Source organism: Eucalyptus grandis, chromosome 8, assembly GCF_016545825.1.
Source record: "Eucalyptus grandis isolate ANBG69807.140 chromosome 8, ASM1654582v1, whole genome shotgun sequence".
Lineage (NCBI taxonomy): Eukaryota > Viridiplantae > Streptophyta > Magnoliopsida > Myrtales > Myrtaceae > Eucalyptus > Eucalyptus grandis.
Window position 1 is genome coordinate 732,765 of NC_052619.1, and position 19,327 is coordinate 752,091.

General features: G+C 41.1%; 2 protein-coding genes and 1 pseudogene across 16 annotated transcripts; 1 reads left to right on the top strand and 2 right to left on the bottom strand.

Moving 5' to 3' along the window:
- Nucleotides 1–1,882: 1,882 nt before the first annotated feature.
- LOC120286879 lies at nt 1,883–3,386 on the top strand (annotated as a pseudogene).
- Nucleotides 3,387–8,374: 4,988 nt separating this feature from the next.
- LOC108956856 lies at nt 8,375–10,872 on the bottom strand. Its single transcript, XM_039301112.1, has 2 exons — nt 9,887–10,872; nt 8,375–9,171 (listed from the first exon to the last, which is right to left on the bottom strand). The coding sequence occupies exons 1-2, from the start codon at nt 9,915–9,917 to the stop codon at nt 8,375–8,377; spliced, it is 828 nt and encodes a 275-aa protein (XP_039157046.1). The 5' UTR covers nt 9,918–10,872.
- A 1,702-nt stretch (nt 10,873–12,574) lies between these two features.
- On the bottom strand, nt 12,575–17,882 carry LOC104429889. 15 transcript variants are annotated; one of them, XM_039300793.1, is made up of 8 exons: nt 17,325–17,881; nt 16,877–17,056; nt 16,295–16,350; nt 15,739–15,792; nt 15,279–15,420; nt 14,277–14,571; nt 13,412–13,472; nt 12,575–13,162 (listed from the first exon to the last, which is right to left on the bottom strand). In XM_039300793.1, exons 1-6 carry the CDS (start codon nt 17,427–17,429, stop codon nt 14,566–14,568), a joined length of 543 nt encoding a protein of 180 aa, XP_039156727.1. In that variant the 5' UTR covers nt 17,430–17,881; the 3' UTR covers nt 12,575–13,162; nt 13,412–13,472; nt 14,277–14,565. The 15 variants fall into 15 exon arrangements, 2 of the variants coding, with proteins under 2 accessions (XP_039156727.1, XP_039156726.1); XM_039300792.1 differs by having other exon boundaries at nt 14,277–14,530; nt 17,325–17,874; XR_005545882.1 differs by adding an exon at nt 15,594–15,632 and having other exon boundaries at nt 15,739–16,355; nt 16,877–17,881.
- Nucleotides 17,883–19,327: the final 1,445 nt, after the last annotated feature.

A 19,327-nucleotide genomic window follows, 5' to 3' on the forward strand; every position in this document is an offset into this window, starting at 1 on the left:
GCGGGTAAGAGCTTAGCGGCGAAGAGTTTTTGATGGATAAAGGGCAATTTGGAAGGATTCACAGAAGATGCCAAAGAAATCAAGTGTCTTCAGATCACCATAGACTGGATTTACTATGGTGTACATGTTAGTAGAAGTTAGTAGATGTTTACTTCTAAACTTGTAGCGAAGTTTGAACTCCACCCTTCTATTCTCCCGGTATTGCGAAAAGAATTCAATTCTGGAACATTTGATTGAGGGCTCTCTTGAATGTAAATGCATTTACGCTGCTGAGCAAGGTCTCAAGTTGGGTAGACAGTGGTGAAGCACAAGTTCCGTCGAGCTCCTAAAAAAAGAAGAAAAGAAATATGTTTTCCTTTGAACTTTTCTCATACTGAATGAATTAAATATGTTTACGACCAGCTACAGATTTTCCGTATTTCTGTGTGTAGTATGAGTGGAAAGAAGTACGGGAATTATATTTATGGCGTGTGGGCTTGGATTGATAAAAAATTAGGAAGGATGAATGCTGCTGCCTTTTCGTTTCTGCGAGCTGAGGTTTCTCCATAAACTCGGTCTTCTTGTACATTGAAACGCAATCATCAGATTATTCCGTTCTTTATCTTTGTAGGAAATTGAGAATGCCCATGATAACCCTCCAATTTCTCTATTATATTCTTTTTCTGAAAATGAAAAAGAACAGAATTTCATTTTGATAACGGCAACTAATTTTTTTATTACCCATAATAGAAAAGTAGCTGAGAAATATGAACAAAATAGGAAGTAGAAAAAAAGAAGAAAAATAATAACTTCTTTTCAAATAATTTTTTATTTCGAGAAATAGAATAATAAGCGAGAAATAGGAATAAAGTAGCAAAAGTAGCTTGGTCCTGAGAACAATTTTTAAATATAAGACATTTTTTTTTTTCTTTTTCCTCACCGCCGCCACCAGCCTCGGTTGCTGTTGATTGTCGACCCTGTAGTCGGATAGAAGAGCAAGGAGAAAAAGAGAGGAAAAAAGGAAAAATGTAAAAAAATTAAAAGAAATTTCACGTTACAAAGAAATTTATGGATCGCACTAAACGCATTCTTATTTTTTTTTTTTCTATTTTGCAAGTAGAAATTTTGTATTTTTACTTAGAAATTATTCCAGACTATTTCTGAAAAGAAATTATTTTTCATAACAGGACAAGAGCCCCCCTCATCATCAAATGCTATCTTCGAATGAGGCTCATCTGTTAGAAACTAGGAATATCAGATATTTTTGTTCTTGGATGAGACTAAAATATATACCAGTAGTTCTCTCTTTTTCACTTCTCGGAACCCTGTGGTTTACTCTTTCAAAATAGCTTCAAGGCTTTCTTACTATAAATTCTCTCTTTCAAAGTAGCTTCAAGGATCATCACACCAGACATCGCTTGCATAATTCTGATGTGAGCACTTCAACTGGAATGTGTCCTTTGGGCCTGAGATCAGAGTTTTTGAAAGACGGCACCTCACGTTCTAAAAGTATACCGCGATTCGTGACCACATATTGGAGCACAGTCCATCCTCAGCTCAAATTCATTCAACAATATTCAGTCCTACTAGCTGAAGATAAAAACCCCTTTGGGCGGGGAGTAAAAGCTGAACATACGGAATTGGCTCCTTACAAAGAAACGGAAAAAACAAAAACAACGGATGAAATCACAATCTTTAATAACCAAATTCCGACAAGGTTTCTTGCTAATAATACAAGGACTTCAACATGGAAAACAATCTCAACTCAAGCAAAACTCCAATCTTCTGATAATAACAAAAATGGCCTGCCGATGATGGCCAAAACGTGTTTGCCTTGTAAGTCTGTAGGTGAAGAAGCCTCGATCTTTACTTCTTAAAGCCAAATCCTGTGCCTTTGCAGAGTTTTCTTTCCAATCATCAACTGGGCATCTTTGCCTTGATATATTGTTGGTTGTTGCAATCTTCCTGATGGCAACTACGACTTCTTCACCACCTCTGCATATTTTAGGTACTAAAAAGTCTCTATCTTGATGCTTGTCCTTTGACTTGATGATTCGAACTTGACTTGTGTTGGTACAACTTGCTTTCTAGTTGGCGAACCGGAGGGGTTCTCTCTGTGGAATGGACCCCCATTCGCTAACGGTCAACCCAGTGTCAAGCTCGAGAGGACTCCGTGCACAAGCACCATGTTCAGCACAGACGGGTCCAGGTTGATGGTGATAAGGTCCGACTCCGTGATTGGCGTGTATGACTGCAGCAACTTCAAGGAAATCAGGAATTTCGAGATCCCCAATTTGGCCACGGCAGCATTGTCCCCGTGCGGGACCTATCTTCAGACTTTCCAGAAATCCTCAACGCCACAGGTGAAGAATGTGATCTTGTGGAAAGTTGAGTCTGGGGAGTCTGTTTATCAGCTACTCCAGAAGAACATAACAAAAACGACATGGTACATGATATTAGTCAGGATCATCAGTTGGTCAATGATAGATTACTCATGATAGTGCGTACGCATTATATAGCATTGCACCATTAATTTTCCTCATTTATGTGCATTGCCTCTCCATATTTTCACTACTTAATGGTTTGTGTGCTCCTCTCCAGGCCCTCCATCCGATTTAGTTCTGATGAAGCAGTTGCGTGTCGACTTGCGACAAATGAGATACAATTTTTTGATGGTTGTGACTTTTTCGAAAGGTTTCAAATATAGGCTGAGAGTTCCTGGAATTGCTGCAGTTGAGCTCTAAAACTCCAGGGTCCCACATTGCAGCATTTGTTCCAGAATCTAAGGTTTGTGTTTCATGGCTATCTTGAATTAGTAAGGGACTGGTTCATAAACTTGACTAATGTGGCAACTCACGAAAAGTTCTATGACCAGGCCAGAGCAGACAACAATGTGATGAACAGTATCAGTAGCTATAATGTCTAGTTGCGTTCCTTTTTTATTAGACATTAGTTTCAAGCTGACTTTATGACCTGGAACCTATTAATAACAAACTCTTAGATTGGTTGGTTTGGTATTTGATGCTGATTCGAATAACTAGTAGAGATTCCGGTTCTTAAAAGATGACACAGGTGCTTTTGACTGCTCCTATTGGTGTTTAATGAATACAGAGATCACTTGTATTACATGATAGCAAAGAGCATGATGACTTAGGAAGATCCATGTTTCGCACTGTGTACTGTAGAGAAAAATAGTCTTTATTTGCAGCGACCTAACGTTTAGTGTATTTTACGGTCAGCCATTACAGCTTTAAAGCATGCGGGTTTTATAATTTTGAATGGCGTTTCCTTCTTGTCTGGAGAGAAATGAGTTTGGTGCTTAAAAGTAGGTTTTTAGAAAGTTTTGTCCTTTGTTATTATATACGAATGGTCCTTTATGTATATCAAGTAACTTGACCTTGATAAGATATTTGTGGTATATGGGGTGTCCCTGCCAGTGTCCAAATATTTGCGTGTAGGGAGGATCCGCAGAGTCAACCTGTTGCACGGCAAAGTTTCTTCCGCTGCTCATCAGTGCAGCTGCACTGAAATTATGGGTCCACTGGACTTCTGGTTGTGGTGCAGTCTGATGTTGATAAAACCAACCAGAGTTACTATGGGGAATCGAAGTTACTTGACAACAGATGGGACTCATGAAGGGCTCGTGCCTCTTCGTAAGTCTTTATTTGTTTTCTTACTAAAACTACCTATGTAATTATTTTCTTGAGACTTATCTTTTGAAGTTTTGGTGCTTTATCAGGTAAAGAGGGACCTATTCATGATGTTCAATGGTCATACTCTGGTTCAGAGTTTGCTGTTGTTATGGCTGTATCCTTCACTGTTTTCAACTAGTATCATCACATTTATCACGTGGGAGTATGATGGACAAACATCCATCTTCTTATTAAGTTTGTATCCTCAAGGATTTAGCTGGTGGAACTTTGTAATGATTGTTCTTACTCATTAGTAGTTAATTTGAGCTCTAGAAGGTACTAGGTTGTGTGATCTCAGTTGGATCTTGGCCTGTGATGGAAGATTAAGACGCTCAACTAATATGGAGTAAGGTAAATTGTGATTAACTCTGATATCATTGTGTTATGGTTCAGAAGTTTCTTGTAGTGACACTTCATTATCTACATTAGACATGTAGGCATCACTTACTTCTCATGCATTATTGGAACTTTGTCCTTGCAACCGTTAGCTTTCATTTTGACTTTTCCTTGATCTGATCTAGTCATACCTGCAAAGGCAACCATTTTTGACAAGAAGTGCAATCCACTTCTTGAGCTTGAACGGGCCCTTATAATACCATCAGATGGAATCCGAAGGGGAAGTGTATCCTTGTGAAACATTATTTGCTATGAGTTGATACCGACTCACTATTCAAGATAGCCATGAAACACATTACTATTCTTTAAGAAGATGTTTGACAAGTTATACCACGTTAGCCTTCTCTGCATTATCTCGTATGAATTGTACTAAATCAGCCCAATCCTTGGTGGAATAGAAATGGCTAACAACTTGCACAGGCTGAATGGAAACCAGAATCACCCGAGAGATTTTGTGAAGTTGCTGAACTGATAAAGTCTGTTGACTCTCTAAAGGTGGAAGAACGAAAACCACAAGGTTTTGATTTGTTTTGGTAATCAGAGAGTGCTAAAGAAGACACTCCTTTCTAGAGCTATGTATATTTTAGGATCTGCTGAAGAACTTTTGCCACTTAAACAGGACAAACAGCAAAATCATCTCAAAATTCTGCAAAGGTAACTTCTATTAACATGCCCGCACAGAAACCTGCTGCCTATCGTCCACCACAAGCTAAGAATGCAGCTGCTGTCCAGGTAGAGGTGATGATCAAATACTTATAACGTGTTCAATCTATACCATATCAATGTGGGATGCTTGCCTGATAATTGGTTTTTCTATTAATCCAGTAATAGCATTGTCTGAACTAGTTGGCTGTTTATATGGAACATTTAGGTGGAATTCGCTTTAAAACTTAGAAATTGTTCTTTAAGGCATTCACTTTTGTTAGTCTGGCTCATGGTCTGGCTGTAGTTCCACAAGATGGTTGTTCGACTCTAATGTTTCTCCCCTTATTTGAATTATCTGCAATGAGATGTTCCAACACTATAAGAGATTATCTCCATTTCTATCCGGAAAAAGCGAAACGAAACTTTGTGGAACTCATGTGGGATTTGTTACGTTTAAACTCAAGATTGAAAGGCATAAGACGGGCAAGGCTATTGCACATGTTTTGCTATTACTATCATCTGTATGATTTTATATCCTTTCTTATGCTCAGTTTGAATGTGCTGCTAGACATTTTTGGCTCATGTAAAAAATGCCTAGCCTTGCTACCTCTATTTTAGCTACAGTTGAAGCCATCATAGTCCTCTCCATGTCAGATTGGCTATTCATTTGATATAGCACGAAATGTTTATCATGTGGTTGCAGTCAGCTGAGACATTATGAAGGAATTAAAACCAAAGTGCAATCTTCTTGTTCTTATTCTACTCTTCCCTATTGAAGTCAAGTGTGGAACTCAGTAGTTCTACTTCTTCCTATAATTTTTTTTTCGCCGGGGGGGTGGGGGTGGGGGTGGGGTGGGCGGGGGGAGGGGGAGGGGAAGTGTTAGGGGGTGATTGTACTGTTTGATTTTAACTTTTTGTCTATGAGAGTCTGAATCCTTTGCTTGTGTTGTGCAGCTGTTTGGAGAGAGCTCTTCGGAGTAAGTTTTCTGTTACATGTTTCATTCATTGCTACGTCGTCCTTTAACTAATTCTGGCCCCTAACTCACAATGCTGGATGAATGCTGGATGATATTTGATAACAGAACACTGAGCAAGAATGCTCTGAGAAACAAGAAGAAAAGGGAGAAACAAAGAGAGAAAAAGCTGCGGAGGCTGGTTCTGCCCCGAGTGATTCCTGACATCATACTTAGTGTGAGTTCCATGTCTAGAATCTTGGTCACTGGTTTAATTTCCCTCACATAACAAAGCGGCCATAGGGAAAAGCAGCAGCAGAGTCCCTTCTGGCATTTCCCTTGGAGTGGAGCGACTCCAATGATGCTGGAATATTAGCCTTTGAGTGAAGATTGGAAGACATACTTTTGAGGGGACGATCAGAATACTTCTTTGCTCTCTATTTACTGTTCTTTAAATTCTTTGGGATGAGGGGTAACATTGTATGAAACTAGGAACTTCTTTTTTCAAATAATGTTCGAATTTCAGCAGTACCTTATCTTTGAAATAGCAAAAAAATTTCCAATCACTGATTTGGCAAATGAGTCTTGTTCCTTTGTTTCTTGATCTATAAATCTATATATGACGGAAGCTATTGCAGAGAGAGCATTCTCAGAGCTTGGGTGCTATATTTTGCCAATCTGCTTGGTTGGAAATGTTGGGTGGGTTCCTCTCTCGCCGAGGCACCTCCTCTATTACCCCTTCATTATTTCACTATTTAATTGTAAATTCTTATATTAAAGAAATGATTTTCAGTTTAACAAATAATTTAATTTCGGTGGGAGACAAACCATTATTTTGAAATTAGCGTACTTAATCAAGGTACAATCAGGAGTACATGGAATATATAGGTTAGACCATAATTGCTCCAAATTAAATTATCACTCATATTTTCATTTGTGCGGCCCAATTTTCTTAAAAAGCTCCACAGTTGACAAATTCCTTGCGAGCGGCATTCTCTGGAGTAGGGAAAATTTGGTGTTTAATTTGACTTCAACCAAAGTAAAGCGTTACCTTGCATTTGATATTCTTACGTTGCAGCGAAGTGAGAATTTTCTTTAGCTCCATTTGGTCCAACTTTTGAGAAATGTTTTTGAAAAATGTAAATATCTTTAAGTTAAAGAAAATTTCTAAAATGCAAATAATATTTAGTAAATTATAATTTTAAAATACATTGGAAAATGATTTTAACTTAAATGTCGTTTAGTAAAAATTGTATTTTGTAAACAACTTTTCCTATTTTTATTTTAAAAGGTCTAAAATATTTCCTTATGGAGGTCGGTCGTTGTCAACCAAAATAGTCCTTGGACAGCCTCATTCTGAGACAGCCTCGTTTAAGGTTGCACAACTCATGCCAACAATTGCCTAGTTCAAGCAATTTAGGTGATGCCTAAAGGTCCTACAAGCTCAAGCAATGATATCGATCGTTGCCGTGCTCTTGCTTGGTGGTCATAGACCTCCGTTTGGCTTTTCCGAGCGAAGCACGGAGAAGATGAACGGTATGGACGAGATTAAGACTTATTTTTGAAGAATGCTACTTTCTAAAGGACCTCCAAACCTTTGAATCCACAAATTAAATGCTTTTCTTGCTCTTTTACAAGGAGAGGAGAGATAAAAATGAAGCACAAAAAGAAAAATATTTGCACCGCCAAAATCCATCCTGCTGTATACGCCTCTTGGTCACAACTTGGGCGTATCTTCTGTGCAAACGTGGCAAACAAGATGGGTTCCGATTATCAACACGTGTCCAAGTAGGGCCCGAGTAGTTAGACGATTTTGAATTCTCTCATCTCTCTCTCTTCGTGGCCCTCTCTCTTCCACCAAGCCCTCGGCCGACCGACGAACTTCGCGATGATGGAGGTAACCTTTCGAGTGGGAGGCGGAGGCCGCACGATGGTTCGTTGGACGAGGGCTCAGTTTGACTCGGAGGGAGAGAGACAGGGCATAGCTGGAACCTCTCCAGAGAACCCGCTGTGCGGCAGGTTCAGCGTCCCGGAGAGGCTACCAAGCTCCGCGAGCGCTTCGGGGAGTGACCCATTGAGCGAGTTGGAGAGACAGGTCCAAGTGGGCGAGGTTACGGAGGTTCTTTTGATCTGGGTCGGGATCAGACGGGAGAGCGAGTTTCGGGAGAGGTCGAGAGGAGTGACGTCGCACTGAAGAGGCGGGAGGAGATGGGCTTGGAGGAGTCATCGCCGGCAAGGTTGAGCCGTCTGAGCAAGCTGAGGAGGCCAAGCTCGGAGGGGATGTAGCCGGTGTAGGAAAAAAACTGATGAGAACAAATAAATTTATTTGAGGCATACAAGCGTAAACAGTGTCTTTTGAGGATAATTCCGCTCTTTGAAATGCAAAACTCGGTGCGATAGGCTGCTATTTTCCAAATATACAACAAACCTCCTTTTATATTTTGTATTGAATATTAGAAGGAAAAGAAATAATGTTAACATTGCGTATAATACAGTAAGGAAATGAAAGATTTCAAATGAAAAGAATATTCTCTATTTCGTACATTTATACGTGACGCAAAAAGCCTCAAAACCTATACTCGCATAATGCGTTTACTTCCATTTTCTTCTTCTTTTGCTTTTCAGGTGAGGAATGCCCTTGCCCACCTAGGGGAGGGCAACCCTCGCCCCATGTTGGCGAGGGCCCACCTTCACCCGACGCAAGAGAAGTCATCCAATTTTGTAGACGACGACTAAAGCCATGGTCATTAGAAATGCCAAGGCCGCAGCCAGTAATCCGATGCCACTCATTTTGTAGCAGCAGAACCATTTGCCAGCGAGAGCTACTAAGAAGCTAAGCACGTCACCAGCCACAATCAGGTAAAACAGCACGTCCTTAGCTGTTGAAGAACCGTCGCTCTTTTTATAAGCCACAAGAGAACAAGCACTCTGAACGATCACACTGAGCAACGGATCTACCATGGCGGTCAATCTCTCCCAGTTGTCTTCGGGAGCATGATGATAGGAACATAACTCTCCCAATCTCGGCTCACGCTGAACATGACCCGAGGAACGCGTGCCTCTCGTCTGGATATTACTGTCATCAAGACCAGCACCTTGGGATGAGGAATCTCGCCGAAGCAGCGGCCCACCTTGAACACCTTGAACATGAACTGAGGAAGGGATGCCTCCTGTCTCGTTATCACCGTCTGTGGAAGGCATATTGAGCACCCGATTCGGCTCATCGGGATCATATTCCAAGGAGTGCTCACATGAAGGGTTGTCTTTTTCTTTTTCATGAAGTTCCCTCAGTAGCTGCGATTGCCTAGAGGACTCGACAGTTGGAGGAGAATCAGAAGCTGAGAGGTCAGCCTGAGAAGGCTCTGATGTGAATTCATCCAACACAACGGGCATAGTCGGTATCGTCACACGGTGACAGAGATCGTGGCCTGGTCCCATCTTGATATCACCATCTTTACGAGCAGACTCATTGACCCCGCTGCTAGAACCGCAAGTCCCTCCAAGTCCTTGTGAAGGACACCAGGAAAAAAAAAAAAAAAATTGAGTGGTTGTGAGGCTATTCAAATCCCTGGATGAGTAAATTGACTCAGTTTTGCCTTTGATCGGATCTCTCAATCTCTCCTCTATATCTCGAGAGGTTTTGGTTGTCCCATTAAATTAGTCTCATGCACAGATTGTAAAGTTTCAAGGTCATATCACCAAATTTCCCTACTTGAAATTCTCTCTTGTGCGTTGGAATATTTAGACACTACAGAAAACCACTGAATTTTTGCACAAATTGCATGCATATAATCAATAGCCCAAATAGGAGTTCTTACTGTTTGCTCATATGCTATGATATGAATATACCACATCAATTCCTTATGTATGGATGATCATATTCCATTAATACAGAGCCAATTTCAATAGACTTATTGTAGGGTTCCATTGGCATTCATCTAGTAGGATTGAACCTATAAATTCGTCAATTAAGAGATGGACGCTTTAACCATTCAGCCATTCATAACTCTCTCTCAAGAGATTTCCTATTAAGTGCTTCTAGCCATGGATTCTATCTTCAAGACTTTCTATAAATGGATTGAATCTGAAAGACTAAATTGACCTATTTGATCGGATCTTGCAATCTCTCATATGGTGACGTGCGATCATCTCGGGGAAATCAAGGGGGGGATACGATGAAAGAAACTGATAAACGAACGTGCAACTTATAGATTTGCTTACCTTCGGGATCGGGATCGACCTTGGGGACCATCCTCGGCGGTGATATTTCTGAGCCGGCAAACTCTCCGCCTCTCGTGATGAATGTGGTGAGTGATGAGCGCGGTGTGCGTTTACAGCAGGAATAATGGAGTTAAAGAAATATGCGGCTTTTCTTCTTGCTTTTTTCGAGTGGGGTGTAGGAAGTTGGGAATGGTTGAGCTCGTTCGGTCTTTTTTCCTTTTATTCCTTTCGAATAATAATGCGTAAGGGCTCATCTTTGGTGGATCCAATTGAGTTTCGAAGTCTTAAGATTCCTATTCTGGGGAACTGTTTATTTTATACTAGTGCAGATGGACAAGAAAACAATCTCGGGTCTGAAACCCTCGAAGAAAAAGCAGATCCTCTTCTTCCCTTTTTTTCTTCCCCATGGAACTGAAGACGCCGCTTCATCACAATCCATCCCGAATTGATCCCAATCATCATCATCATCGTGAAGCCTCCATCCCGAGATTCATCGTGACGTTCACCTTTGTAACCGGCAACGGCCTAGCCCTTCTTCCGACGTCGATCCTCAGGCGAGACTCGTCCACCTTCAGATGGCTAGCGCTGTCGATCATGCTCGCCTTCGCATCTGCTTTCATCTCGCTGCTGTTGATCCACTGCAACAAGGCGGGATTAGCTGAGAGAATTTGCCGATGGACTTCCATGGTCGCCATGGCAGCAGTCTTAGTCTCGCTTCTGGCCGTGTCGGCTCTTCATCTATGGTGAATGGTGAAGCACAAATTCCGGCAAGTTCCTGAGAGAGCCGGGCGTTGCTGCGAATTTTCTATGTTTCCTTCTGAACTTTTTTTTTTTTTTTTTCGTTGGTGACCAGGAACCCGCAAACCTCTCATGCGGGCCTGGGAGGACACGTGGAAACCACCATCACGTGTCCCCGGGCAAGGCCTCCAGCGACGCCACCCTGAGGGGTGGTTTTTCTTTTGAACGTTTCTCCAACATAATGTTATGAAAAATGTTATAATTCCTTTTTTCGCTTGCTTAATGACTGCAGTGCGATTATTTAATGCAACATGGCGGGATTATGTTATGTTTTCTTCTGAACTCTTGTTGTACATATTGAATCCAATGGATCTTTTCCCGTACTTAGGCCCCATTTGTTTGCGTTTTTTTGTTTTTAAACAGTTTTTTTGTTTTTTTCCAGGAACAAAAAGAACAAACGTTGCGTTTGCTTTCTGTTCCTTTTTTTGTTCTTTTGTTCCCAGGAACAAAAAAAACAAAACAAGAAACACAAATCGAAACACTTTTTTTTTTTTTTTTTTTCTTTTATTTTCTTGTTCTTCTTTCATGGCCGAGGTCGCCGCCGCCTCGGCCACACCCGGCGACTCGGCCGACGAGGGCCGGGGCCTCGCCCCCCCACGGCGAGGCCGACGCCGCCGTAGCCGGGCGAGGGTCGGCTCGCCATGGCGGGCGAGCTCGAGCTCGCCCGGATCCGGCGAGGCCGACCTCGCCACGGCGGCGGCGAGCCTCGAGCTCGCCCGGCCATGGCGAGGCCGACCTCGCGCCGGCTCCGGGCGAGCTCGGCCTCGCCGGATCTCGCCCGAGATCCGCGAGGCCGAGCTCGCCCGGCAGGCGAGCCTCGGCCTCGCCTAGCGGTGGCCCGGCGAGGCCGCTCGCCGGCTGCCGGGCGAGCTCGGCCTCGCCGGATCAAGGCGAGGCCGACCTCGCGCCGGCCCGGGCGAGCTGGCCTCGCCGGATCTCGCCCGAGATCCGGCGAGGCCGAGCTCGCCTACGCCGGCGAGCCTCGGCCTCGCCTAGCGGTGGCCCGGCGAGGCCGCGGCTCGCCGGCCGGGCGAGCTCGCCTCGCCGGATCAAGGCGAGGCCGACCTCGCGCCTTTGCCCGGGCGAGCTCGATCTCGCCCGATCCGCCTCGAGCTCGCCAGCCGGCGAGGCCGAGCTCGCCTGGCCGCCAAAAAGAAGAAAAAAAAATGAAAAAGAAAAAAAAAAAAAGGAAAAATAAGAAAAAAATAGAAAAAATAAAAAGAAATAAAAAAATTATCCAAATTTACCAAACATGTTTCGTTTATTTTTTATTCCCGAACAAGTTTACCAAACGCGTTTTTTGTTCAGAAAATTGTTCCTGAAATGTAAACACTTTTTTCTATTTCTTTCCTGGAACAATTTTTAAATGAAATGCAAACAAACGCACCATAATGACTGCAATATGTTTTCCTTTGAATTCTCTTGTACTGGATGACTCTCGTCAGCTGTGGATTTCTGTATTTCTGTTTGTAATATGAGATCAGAGAGGTTATGGCAATTATGGGAAATGGGCATGGATCTATCGAAATTGGAGAGGCCGTTCTGTTAGGGAAAATCAGGAAAGAGGAATTCTGCGTTTCGTTCGTGTCTTGAGGTTTCTCCAAAAAAACCTCAGAAGTCATCTGCATCGAAACACAATCGTCTGAGTACCCCCCATGTATTCTGTTTTTTTTTCTTGTTTAGGAAACTAAAAGGGTAGGAGCCCTCCATCTTGAAACGAGAGATACGAATGAGCAGTGCCCTGATTGGCCCCCAGATGGCACCGGCTGGTTTCGCGGTTCAGACAACACTCACTATATACCCATGGTTAATTCCCTCTTTTTTTTTTTTTTGGTAGCTCTCTCCTGGAGTAGTCACATTCTAAAAGTAACACCACGATTCGTGATCACATAACGCAAACATAGTCCATCCTCAGCTCAAATTCATTCGACAATATTCAATCTTACCTGAAGAGAAAAATCCCTTTGGGCGGGGAGTAAGAACTGAACATACAAATCGGCTTCTTTCAAAATAAAAGGTAATGACAATGGAAGAAGTGACCATCTTTGAAAAACCAAATTCTGGCGAAGTTTCCAGCTAATCATACATGCCTTCGACATGGAAAGCAGCCTCAACTCAAGCAAAACCCCAGTCTTCTGATGCTTAACAAAAATGGCCGGCCGATGATGGGTAACGCGTATCTGCTGGGGCTCCAAAGTCGTCCCTTACATCCCTGTTAGACACCATCTGATTCTTGTGCAATCATAGAAACTCAACTATATATATACACATACATATACTCATGTCACCCAAGTCACCGGCCAGTTGATCCAAAGTCCGCACGACAGATTTCCACCCAAAGTAGCATTTAGCTCTTGAACCTAATGCTTCGACTGATTCCTGCATTAATACCAGATGCTTACCCACCACAAGGTCCGCAAAGCTTCTGATCTCCCGAACTTGCCCTTTTCGTCAGACCACTGCCTTCTCATGCTTACTCTGCACGCAAAATGAACATAAGTTACAGTCAATATCGAAAGTCGATGAGAGAATATACATAAACAATCTGATTCTCTTGACTTGCCTCGTACTTCTTGGATTTTTTGTTTGTTTCTTCCGATTATGCGTCAGTCCTCTATTTTTCTTCATGTAAAACAGTTTTCACAGCAAAAAGTTAAATCCCTGACTATGCAACGGGTAGCTAAGACCATTAACAGAACTGACCAGAACCATTGCACGTAGGCTCACCTGATAAGTGATATGGCGCTTTCTATCGACTGTTTCAGGCAAGGATGAAATGGCCAGATCCCTGTAGGCACATCAAAGTTAACAATATATTGATCATATTCTGAGAGCAATTTTACCATGACATGGCACTAAATATTTCCATTGAGTTTTCATATGTGTCACTAAAACAAAAAGAAAACTCATGCAATTTGCAAGCCATAGGTTGATGATTTTGATGCATTGGTAGCTATCCCAAGTCTTTTCCTTAATCTTCATTTGGTTTCTACTTTTTAATTAGATCCAGAATGCTATGCACCCTCCTCGAAAGTTTCTCGTTCCTTTTCCTGCTTAGTTCATAGGATAAAGAAGCAAAAAGATTGATATAACTACTTTCTTATTTCATGATAGCAAATACAACTCATAGAGATGTAAGTTTAAGTTTTAGCTTAATCCAGCTGCTCGATAAGGTTCAATATCCTTTAGAAAGAAAGAAATGATTTGTTTATATGAAGACACATTATACACCCACACCATGTTATTTTGCGCTTTATATTTGGTGATAAAAATTTGTTTTCATTCCAAAAGATTCTTCAACGTTAAGACTTTTCCTTGCAAGTAAAGGTCTCAACCCTCGATATCAAATGTCTAAAAATTTTCAAGAAATAGAAATGTAGAAGAAAATAAATATTGAATAGGTATATTCACAGAGCTCAATATGACTGGAGAAATTTCAAGGATCTCCTTGTTCTATACCCGCACGTAACTATCAACATGCTTTTCAAAGCATAAGTTGTAATTGATTGATGAAATGGGTGCCTAATATCACTCTTCCAGGACCACGTTAAGGTTAAGATGGAACACATAGGACCAGCAACAGAAAACAAACCTTGAACACATCTCTGCTTCGGCAGCAAGTTTTGCAGCTCATTGCTGCTTCACTTGCTTATAAAACTCATCTGCTGACTCTTCATATTCACTGTCCTCAGAGTCAGTGCCTCCATTAGCCTCAAGATTCCCATCTTCATCACCGAGATCATCCTCTGACTTAACTCCAGCTCCAGCCAATACTTGAAGCTCATGTTTTCTTCACCGTTCTCCAATATCATCCCTCCTTGGCAAATCATCATCACCCGATATGACCTTCCAGGAGATGAAGAGTTTCTCATTCATAATATTCATTTCTGGATTAATATGGTACTGTCACTTAGAGCTTCCATTGAATCCTTCCAGAATTATTATGATGGTATCACATGAGCTGTTTAAAAGATTGTACTCAGGTCGACTTATGACCCTATTATTCTTGCGATGATTTAACAATCATCTAAATGGAAGGTATATCAATCTATCATCTCCAACAATCAAAAAAGAGTTAGGACAGAAGGAGCTTCAAGATATCATCGAAATCTGAATACAATCACAAGAATAAGAAACAGTTCCTCAAAAACTTCAAGGGACAAGTAGAATATTGTTTTTTCCCCAATTTTTAGGTATTTTACTTGACATGAGCCATACAAGATTGTCCTATGACATGAAAGTAAGTAAAAATAAAGTGCTAACATGTGTTAGCCATTTACCCTAATTGTAGCCCATGATGATTTTTTATTTTTCCCCTTTTTGCAATGTTTTAGGTATATTTCTGACATGGTTAGTTCCATTAGTACTAGATTATCCTAAAAGTCTTGTCCATTTTGAGCAACTAATTCAGAAACATCTAATAGGAACACTGTTCAAGGATGGTACCAAATGGAAATTCACTTCCATTTTGAATCTTTAACCCATTTATTCCCCTTGGTAGGAAGCTGTCTAGTTGGAGCAAACACATTTTGATCAATCACACAACCTCTAGCACTTGAAGGAAAAAATTGAATAATCATGCTGAGATCCAAACCTTCTGTCTCTTGTTTTCGACCCGCAAAAGATTGGAGAGTTTAGTTGATTCCAACGATCCCGCATGCCCATTCATCAGCCCATTACAAGATGCTACATCTTCAGTAGCACGATCATCGAAATCTGCATAGGTCTCTAGCTGCCTGTTGAAGAAGGAACTGAAGTAAATGCCTTAAATTAATGCAAAGAGCAGTTGTTGGCAATTAGAGCATTATGTGTTCAATGGTTTTGAAGATTTTTGGTTTTTCTCCCCTTTTGAAGCAATTGAACTGAAAACAGTCTTGTGTCTCAATTTTTCCTCAAGGGCAGCCATCACCTTTCAAATCTTCAATCTTTGCACCCCAAATTGTTCCTTCTGCCAGATTTTGTGATAATCAAATTCAAGAATCCTTAAGTTATTTTATGCAGCTAGGGGAGAGAGAGAACTGACATTTCTGGGCTTTCAACTGAGCCAGACTCACCTGAGGTTTATGTTTCTCTCCAATATTCTCATCATCCTGAATGGGTACATGAGGCTGCAAAACCAGCGTTCATGTTCATGCCAAAGACACAAGGAGGCAAATATACAATCTTGATTAAGATGAAACATGCATTTTTTGCCTCTTGAACTTGAACATCAATAGGCAGTAGAATGGGATTGTCATCTTCATCAGAATCATCAGATTGCAACAAATTTTTATCATTCACCAACTTTTCTGCCATTTCTTCTGAAGTACTTTGTTTTAGAATCTCTTCAAGGTGAGACGGAAGGTTTTCATCAAGTTGTTTTATCTGCCAAACATGGTGCCTCTAAGATTTTTGACAGCTCTAAAATAAAGACTGAAAAGTAACAAGACAGTAGACAAAACCCCATGCAATGCCAGTACAGTGATATGTATTGAGTAAGAGAAGTGGTACAGTCATATGCATGACTCAATGTAGGGGGAGAAAAGAAGCAATCTTCAGGCACTTGCATAGTCGGTCAACACTCAAGGAAACTGAAAGCTAACTGCAAAAGATGTTGAAGAACAAATATACATGTGCACATTCCTGTCAACCTTCCAGTCATTCCCGTCTGCCCTCAGAATACTACACTGCACTAAAGATCAGGGATTACAGAAGAAAGATCGTCATTTTATAAGGATCCAGTGCTGCTTAAAGTCGAGTCGAGCATAATGAAATGGGAGACACCACAAATAAATGGCTTACACAGCCCGACCAAATGGTTCATTAGTCCTCAGTAAATGGAAATGTGAAAATAAACAGAGATTTTAGTAAAGATGTTCGACTAGCAGCAGACTCTAAACAGCCATACATACTACTAGGGACAACTACGACATTTAGCAAATCACTGAACATAAGGGGGGAAAAAACCGAAACAGGCTAAGTACATCACCACACTCCTTGAGTAGCATATTACCCTTAATCACAATGATGGCAGGAGCAATGACACCATTCAGTGTACTGTGACTTTGCCTATCGTGCCCAAGAGTGATTTCTAACAGGAATTAACAAGTAGGCTGAAAGTTAACAACGATATTCATCAGCATGCCGCACAGCATGCGTGTGCAGATTTATAGATAAAATCACTAATGGAAATTATATAGCTTCTTTAAATACCTTCTCCAATAAGCTTTTGATCTCCACAAGGCGAGCTATAACAGGATGGTCACGAACTGGTTGTCCCTCAGACTCAAGGAGGAGATAAAAGGTAATTGCTTGGCAGTAGGCCAGCAGCAGAATCTGCTTCACCCCCAAATAGCGTGATCCTCCTTTCATTGTAATTTCCCTCTTTTTAACCTTCATAGAATAGAAGACACATGCCGAGCAACAAGAAAATATGAGCTGCAAATTCCACATTCAACACAAACTGTAGACAGCGAGTAATAAAGAAACAATGTTGTATACGAGCCAAACGGACTTAAAATATCATAGGAATACAGCTCATACGATAAAAAAATATTAAAGACCCAAGCCAAGAAAACTTCAAAGCAAGACACCAAAGCGCTCCACCAAAAGCACAACACATATTTGTGTGTATAAAGAGAAGAAAAACTCCCTCTCATACGATTTGCCGGAAGGTCCGTAACCCTCGAAGAAAAAGCAGATCCTCCTCTTCCCCTCTCGTTTCCCTTCCCCATGGATGTGAAGACGACGCTTCATCCCAGTTCATCCGGAATCCATCCCCATCATCATCATTATCGTGAAGCCTCCATCCCGAGATCCATCTTGCGGTCCACCTCTGTAATCGGCAACGCCCTCGCCCTTCTTCCGACGTCTATCCTAAGGCGAGACCCATCTATCGCTAGCGCTATACATCATGCTCGCCTTCGCATCAATTTTTGTCTCGCATCTGTTGATCCACCTCGGGAAGGCACGGAGAGAATTTGCCGATGGACTTCCATGGCTACCATGGCTGCAGTTCTAGTGTCGATCCTGTCGCTCTCCACTCGGCTTTCCGCCATTTTTTAGGGAGTAGCAATTAGAAAAAGAAAAATTACAAAAAAAGAAGAAGAAAAGAAATATGATTTCCTTTGAACTTTTCTCGTACTGAATGAATTAAATATGTTTACGACCAGCTACAGATTTTCCGTATTTCTGTGTGTAGTATGAGTGGAGAGAAGTACGGGAATTATATTTATGGCGTGTGGGCTTGGATTGATAAAAAAAATTAGGAAGGATGAATGCTGCTGCCTTTTCGTTTCTGCGAGCTGAGGTTTCTCCATAAACTCGGTCATCATGTACTTTGAAACGCAATCATCAGATTATTCCGTTCTTTATCTTTGTAGGAAATTGAGAATGCCTATGATAACCCTCCAATTTCTCTATTATGTTCTTTTTCTGAAAACAAACAAAAAAACAGAATTTCGTTTTGGTAACGCCAACTAATTTTTTTATTACCCATAATAGAAAAGTAGCTGAGAAATACGAACAAAAATAGGAAGTAAAAAAAAAAGAAGAAAAATAATAACTTCTTTTCAAATAATTTTTCTAATTCGAGAAATAGAATAATAAACGAGAAATAGGAATAAAGTGGCAAAAAGTAGCTTGGTCCCGAGAACAATTTTTAAATAGAAGATATTTTCTTTCCTTTTCCTCACCGCCCGCCACTAGCCTCGGTTGCTGTTGATCGCCGACCCCCGTTGTCGGATAGAAGAGGAGCAAGAAGAAAAGAGAGGAAAAAAAGGAAAAAATGTAAAAATATTAAAAGAAATTTTACGTTACAAAAAAAATTTATGGATCGTATTAAACACATTCTTATTCTTTTTCTATTTTGAGGGTAGAAATTTTGTATTTTTTACTCAGAAATTATTCCAGACTATTACTAAAAAGAAATTAATTTTCATAACATAAATATTATCAAATGCACCGACAAGAGCCCCCTCATCCTCAAATGCGATCTTCGAATGAGGCTCATCTGTTAGAAACTAGGAATATCAGATATTTTTGTTCTTGGATGAGACTAAAATATATACCAGTAGTTCTCTCTTTTTTCTTCTCGGAACCCTGTGGTTTACTCTTTCAAAATAGCTTCAAGACTTGCTAACTTGCTATAAATTCTCTCTTTCAAAGTAGCTTCAAGGATCACCACACCAGATATCGCTTGCATATTTCTGATGTGAGCACTTCAACTGGAATGTGTCCTTTGGGGCTGAGATCAGAGTTTTTGAAAGACGGCACCTCACGTTCTAAAAGTATACCGCGATTCGTGACCACATATTGGAACACAGTCCATCCTCAGCTCAAATTCATTCAACAATATTCAGTCCTACTAGCTGAAGATAAAAACCCCGTTGGGCGGGGAGTAAAAGCTGAACATACGGAATTGGCTCCTTACAAAGAAACGGAAAAAACAAAAACAATGGATGAAGTCACAATCTTTAATAACCAAATTCCGACAAGGTTTCTTGCTAATAATACAAGGACTTCAACATGGAAAACAATCTCAACTCAAGCAAAACTCCAATCTTCTGATAATAACAAAAATGGCCTGCCGATGATGGGCAAAACGTGTTTGCCTTGTAAGTCTGTAGGTGAAGAAGCCTCGATCTTCACTTCTTAAAGCCAAAT